The sequence below is a fragment of the Sinocyclocheilus anshuiensis genome, unplaced genomic scaffold (genome assembly GCF_001515605.1).
Source record: "Sinocyclocheilus anshuiensis isolate Anshui unplaced genomic scaffold, SAMN03320099.WGS_v1.1 scaffold283, whole genome shotgun sequence".
Taxonomy (NCBI): Eukaryota; Metazoa; Chordata; class Actinopteri; order Cypriniformes; family Cyprinidae; genus Sinocyclocheilus; species Sinocyclocheilus anshuiensis.
The window spans coordinates 5,650,335-5,656,735 of record NW_015549605.1 but is presented as its reverse complement, the minus strand read 5'-3'; the positions used below and the strand labels follow the sequence as shown (position 1 = coordinate 5,656,735).

At 35.7% G+C, this 6,401-nt stretch overlaps 1 protein-coding gene across 1 annotated transcript in view; it reads right to left on the bottom strand.

Moving 5' to 3' along the window:
- Positions 1-3,571: 3,571 nt before the first annotated feature.
- The window catches only part of e2f7 (E2F transcription factor 7), a 15,502-nt gene continuing 12,672 nt past the window's right edge, over positions 3,572-6,401 (bottom strand). Inside the window, exons 12-13 of the mRNA XM_016447430.1 lie at positions 5,926-6,248; positions 3,572-3,940 (exon numbers count right to left, since the gene is read on the bottom strand). Coding sequence (XP_016302916.1) covers positions 3,791-3,940; positions 5,926-6,248 — 473 coding nt within the window. The 3' untranslated portion in view covers positions 3,572-3,790. The remainder of the gene's footprint in view (positions 3,941-5,925; positions 6,249-6,401) is intronic.

Sequence of the window (6,401 nt, the reverse complement as noted above, 5' to 3'; positions counted from 1 at the left end):
CACACACACACACACTCTCACACACACAACTTCATGAACTTGACGCACTTTATAGTGTCGTCATGGTAGTGGGCTGATTCATAAATGTATGCTGCACTTGAACTTTTTATTTATTTAGTCATTTAGCAGAACTTTTAAAGTCTTAAATGATTTATTCATGTATGTACATGTGGTCTAAGAACATAAAACTGTCATATATTTTCGTTGTGCAGTGGAAACATAAACACTGACTGAGATGCTTCTTATATTAAACCCTTTTAAAACGAGGCTTTGTTGGGAGTTTATTGCTTCATTCTTGATTGGTCCTGTCTGTAATGTGTAATTATAATTATCAGACACACCTGAAGAAGATTAATGAGCTGTAATGCTTGCCATTTTAAATAGATGTGGTAAGAATCATTTCATCAAGAGAATCGTTTGCCAAGAACATGTTTTGTTAGTGAACGCCATGAAAATTAATAATTATTTTAAAGAAAAATATTATTTCTGGCCTATTAAAAGTATTTACATGCCACGTACGGTGACGTACCTATCTATTTACGGTGTCTAAGAATGGAAAATGTGCATGACTTCCAAGTAGGCTATAGGCTATATGAATTGTTTAGTTTTTTTTGGGGGAAAGAAAGAAGGAAACCCAGCTAACAGGGAACATTCTCAGAACTTTGACTAGCGTTCTGGCAATGTTATGGACAAACGTTCTTCCAGTAGCATCAATAGAACGTTCGTTCAAAGTTATTTGGTTTTTAATAATGCTTTTAAAACGTTAGCACAAAAATGTTATTTATACATCATCAATGGAACGTTTTCTGCAACATTTTAATTGGACGTTTGTTCATCATTTTTCAAATGTTACTAAATGTTTCAGAATGTTCAGAGAACATTCAAATGTAACATTCCCATAATGTTTGCAAAATTATCAAATGGAATGTTCCCTTAATGTTTGTATATAGGCTAAGCAAGAAAACACATTTTTTAACACATTTAAAAAACTGGAGGTTTTGAAAGTTTAATTTCATTTCTGGAAATATTGTCCATAATATTGCATCCAGTGCACATTTGATATGAATAATGTTGACGTTTCCGCCATAACACACAGACAGGTATCATTAATTATACTAATTAATTGAGCATTGAGGACAATTTCATTCTGCGATGTGTGTGGTGTGGTGGTAAAAGGACTGTGTATGGGAGAGCTGCATGATGAACGACTCATAAATCAGCTCCTGTAATTACCCAGCATGCATCACTTGTCATTTTGGGAGCTGATACACTTTGACATCAATACAGTTGACCAACATTGACCCCAGAAAGTAGTTGGACATTGAATGTCACTGTAAACATAGAATACTAAGTCAAGTGTTTATTTGCACACTTTTCAAGCAGAACATTTCTGAAAAAGAAGTTTGTTAGGTTCAAATGAAAAAAAAAAAACAACAGGAAAAAAAGTACTGTGCACATTGCATAATTTCATATTTTAAAACACATTTTGCTGTTTTATGTGGATAATACAGCAGCGCAGAAGTACGCTGTCATTTCTTCCAGTTTCTTCATCCAGGCCTTCATCTGGAATGCACATAACACCAAAAGAAGGAATTTATAATGAAAGGCACAAGATTGGAAAGCAAGAGGGAATGAAAAACAGATGTAGCATTCTGTCTGTCCTCCTTTCATGGTAAAACTGGACTCAGGCTAAGGAATAGCACGCGTTTGAGAAATTAAAACATAAGATTTGCTTATTTAGGTTTCCGTGCATGTGTCTGTTTCTGCTGTGAGCTCTCTTACCCATGAAAGAGCTTCTGGGATGTCATCAGCTGTTTGACAGCTCATTCAGTCTGTCTTGTGCCACATTTACAGAGTCTACGGTATTTATCTATCAATGTTTTGTTCATTTTGTGTCATATTTTGGTCTCAGACATGATTATTTTTGAGAACTCAGTCTTTTCTGAGGTTTGGCAAAATGCAAACGTGCAAAAGTGAACAAAATGGCGAAATGCAGGTTATTGCCCTTCATAAAGGGTTTATTGTGATTCTAAAATGGGTTGCCAGGTGTATTTGTGTGTAAACAGCATTAATGAACATTGACATGCCGCCAAGCATAATACTGTGTTCATCTAGATTAGATAATTATACAAAACTATAATACAGACCACACACACTTCTAATTAGGGGTCTTCGCTGAGGCCTGCTCACTGTTATTAATGCTCACACGCAGTAATTTGAATAAACTTTTATAACCATAGGAATTAAAGTTAAGTGTAATTCTTGAATGCAAAAAAACAAAACAAAACAAAAAAACGGCACACAATAGTTTAGAAGCCTAGGAGAAATTTAATCTTTACAATTTTGCTCGAAACGACGTTTCGTCAGCCTTAAAAAATAAATATGGCGCAACATTTACTATAGCAGTGTTTATTTTGGGTTTATTGTAATGCAACTGTATGCACTTTTGTCTATTTTTGCGACTTTGCAACCCCTGCCGTAAAGCAACCGCCCTTTTTGCGGAATTTCGTTCACCAAACACCAAAGTCCCAGAACAGACGTTTGGACAAAGAAACAGAAATTCTCTAAGAAGCTAACAGAAGTTTATACCATGCTGAAACTGATATTTCAAGGTAAAAAAATTAGTTGTTTTAATCTCTTTAAAGACAATTATTAGCAAGTTAATGGGATGTCATGGTTCCATGTGTTTAAATACAGATGCACTGATAAATAATTTGTTTTAATATCACACTCAGAGGACAAATTAATATTTTCCCCTTTGTTTCTGAGGATCATGGAAAATGTCTTGCACATCATTCATTTTGTATATGCTGCCATCTTGTGTTCGCACAAAATTAAGCCCTTTTGCACAGTGCTCATACCCATATGAAATGGGTAAGAGAATAAATGCAAGATTTAACAAACAATATTACATATATTTATTTTGTATTACATGTATGACATGTGTCCATACATAAAATGATTGAAAATACATCTGACAAACACAAAAGCACCATACAGATTCAGCAGTGCAGCTTTAAACATCCAACAAAGACATTTAAACACTGACAGATACAAAAAAAATAACATGTATACAAAATATTCAATGCTACGAGTTACAGTACAGTAAAATACCTGTAAATACCGTACAGCTCTATGGATTGTGGTGCAAAATTCAATCCAGATGTTTCCAAAAATAATTTATTACTAGTCTAAGAACAGTTCAAACATAAACATACTTTGTTTCAAAACAGTACAGTACTGTGATATTTCTGCTTTGCTCCAGTGACTGCAGATCATATTCACTGGTCATTCAAGTATGTCTTTGTTTCCTATTCGTTTCACAGCTGTAGCACCTCAAACTTTAACAGTGTCAAAAATTACAACCATTATTTTGTTCTTTATCCCAAATACACTCAGAATTCATTCATTCTCTGTGGTGAAGGCATCACGTACCAAATACATTTCTAAGGCATGTCGGCTTCACCAATATGGCACTTCTACAAACTGTTTACCTGTGAGATAGTGAACATACTATAGAGCAGATCTGTGTAGTTTTTTTCTCAGAAGCCAATCCAGACTACGTTAATTTTTATTTTTAAATACGTAGTGCTAAAGCTGGATTGTTGATTTTAGCCTCTCACACTAGTATCTGCCCTCTTATTCTGATGTTCACTAGTTACTAAACAGGAAATGTTAATTTTATGAGAATTATTTCAAGTCAAATTTTGCGGTGTAATGCTGTTTCTGTCTTTGGCACTGTAGCACCACAGAAGCATGAAAACATAATGACACAAATGCAGCGGCTAGTTTAATTGGCTGAGGCGTGTCCGATGTTCAGCCTCCTCTGGGCAGAGCCTCTTTTGTGTGCCGCCGGTGGTGTGCTGAGAGACCCAAAAGCTCCAGGCGTCTCGAAGAAAGATTTGGACCCCACTGCCGCTTCCTTTGGTGTCACAGGAGTCTGAAATAGCAGAAGTGAGAAGGTCAGAAACACTATATAAAATGTACTACCATTTCACATGTTTGTCATTGCGTATTTGTCACAGGTTGCTACTGTGAGGAGCGAGGAACGAGGAGACCAGGAGTATAAAACAAAGGAGTTTAATATTCTTCTTCAGGGAATCACACGCAGCACAAGGAGGGGACATAAACAATTTCGGACAAAGAAACTCAGAACGGGACTCACTATAAATACAGACACCAATGGGACACACCTGGGAGCAAATTAACTAATTAAACAAACACAGCTGGAACCAAATTCATACAATGAGGACAGGAACAGGAAGGACCAAATAAGGAAAACAGGAACTAAACAGGAACATACACATGACAATATTATTATTATCTTTTTTAAACAGTAATGATGCACCAAAATGATTAAAGTTTTCATTTAGCCAAAAACTGAAAATAAAGTTGATTTGATAATGATTCAATCAAATTATTTGATTATATTTATTTAATAATCAACACTAAATTTAAATTGCACAAAAGGCAGTTTAATATCAACTTTTTAATGATATAATTATGTTTCTACTCCAATTCGTTGTTCAGATATAATAATTTCAACTGTGGCTGTAATTAAAACTTGTTTTCAAGATAGATTTATTCAAACTTACATCAAATAATGAACACGACAGGTTAAGTATAATGAATATGTAATATAGTGCATGTTTATCAAAATCCTCCTCTGTAGAATTATTTTTTCCTAACTATTGAGTTATGGACTTTGAAGTAAAGCATTGTTTAGAGGCTGTTTTACCAGCATCTTTCAGCGTTTGAAACTGATTGAGCGATTATGTGAGACATTAATAATTTCAGTAAGTTATTTTGTTTCTTTGAACACCTGATGCTCATCCATGTTTATTTTGTGCTTAACTAGTAGTTAAAGAGGAAGAGATGATCGGTATATGTGCTGCTCGAAATGAGGTGCTACAGTGATCGGTCATGCCACATTAAAGTGCGTCAAAATCACATTTATTGTTTGAATGTCGATAAATAACTTGCAAAATTTAAAAGCTGAGATTTTGTTTCATATAAAATAATTGCGATTATTAGTTGTCAGGTGTGCTACAAATAATTTTTAGTGAAGTTTTGTTCTTGCATCAACTGAAATGAAACTTGCAAAAACATTTTCGAAGAACTTTTGCTAACATTTCCATTAAGTTATAAAAACGTTAGTTCTGAATGTTCTCTAAACATTCAAAGTGCTTTTTTTAAATGTTAAAAATGTTTTTTTTTCCCTGGTTGCGAATGAGAATGTTAAGGGAACATAACATAACATCCGCTTCATGTCGTGCCTAACAACACTCTTTAGCTGTTATAAATTCACTGTAAACCATGGCTTCTTGGGGCTTATTGCTTTTATAAAATGGTTATTCCATATACGTAGTAAGGTTTCACAAAATAAAACAGAGCAAATAAAGTGTAATGATATTAATAAAAACATTATTCTTCCGCCAAACAATGTAGTTCCTCAGAATCGGTTGTGGTTGCAACAAAGGCTGCCAAGCAACACACAAATGTAAACAAAGGTGTATGTTTGTAGAGTAATATACAACAGCTTTGAACGTGGCTCAGCCAATCAGAATCAAGGACCGGAACTATCCGTTTTATAATGTTACTTTTGTATGTTCTCTGAACATTCTAAAACAAGTAGTTACATTTAAAAAAAACGGTAGATAAACATCCAACTAAAAAACATTCCCAATAACATTTTGTGCTAATATTTTGAGAATATTATTAAAGACCAGATAACTTTGAAGGTTCTGTTAAAGTAACTTTGAGAGAACCTTGCCAGAACATTCTGAGAACGTTAACTGGGAAACGACAGACTAAAAGATCTCAGTTCATCCAGCCATTAAAAGCGAGGAATTAACATTTTTACCTGTTGCAGGCTGAAACCGGAAATTCAGTGCATCACTAAAGAGCAGTATGCAGTAAACTGACCTGTGTTTGCGCTGGCTGAGGGCTTTCTTGTGCTTGTGGTCCCTGTGGCGAGAGTGTGGCTGCTGGTAATCTGTGCCCATGATGCTCAGGGCTGTTCAGTGTTTCGGCCACACCAAACGCTCCTCCTGCCATCACAAAATGAGCCTGTGACAACACGGTGGGCACGCTGAAACTCAGACCACTGCTGGCAGCCCCCTCTGTGCCAGAGGTGGGCGTTGCACCCGCTATGAGTGGCGAATGCACCAAAAAATACGGCATAGCTACAGCTGGCACGTCACCCTGTGTGTGTCCCGCTGGCATGAGGAAGTTCAAAGCGTTCAGACCTATAGAATTTAGAATAATTAGAATGAGTGTGTAATCAGAAAGATGGGAGTATATTTACATGGACAACAATATTCCGATTTTAACTAGGGATGCGCCGATCCGATATTCATATCGGGTATCGGCTCCGATAGTGCCATTTTTCTCGGATCGGG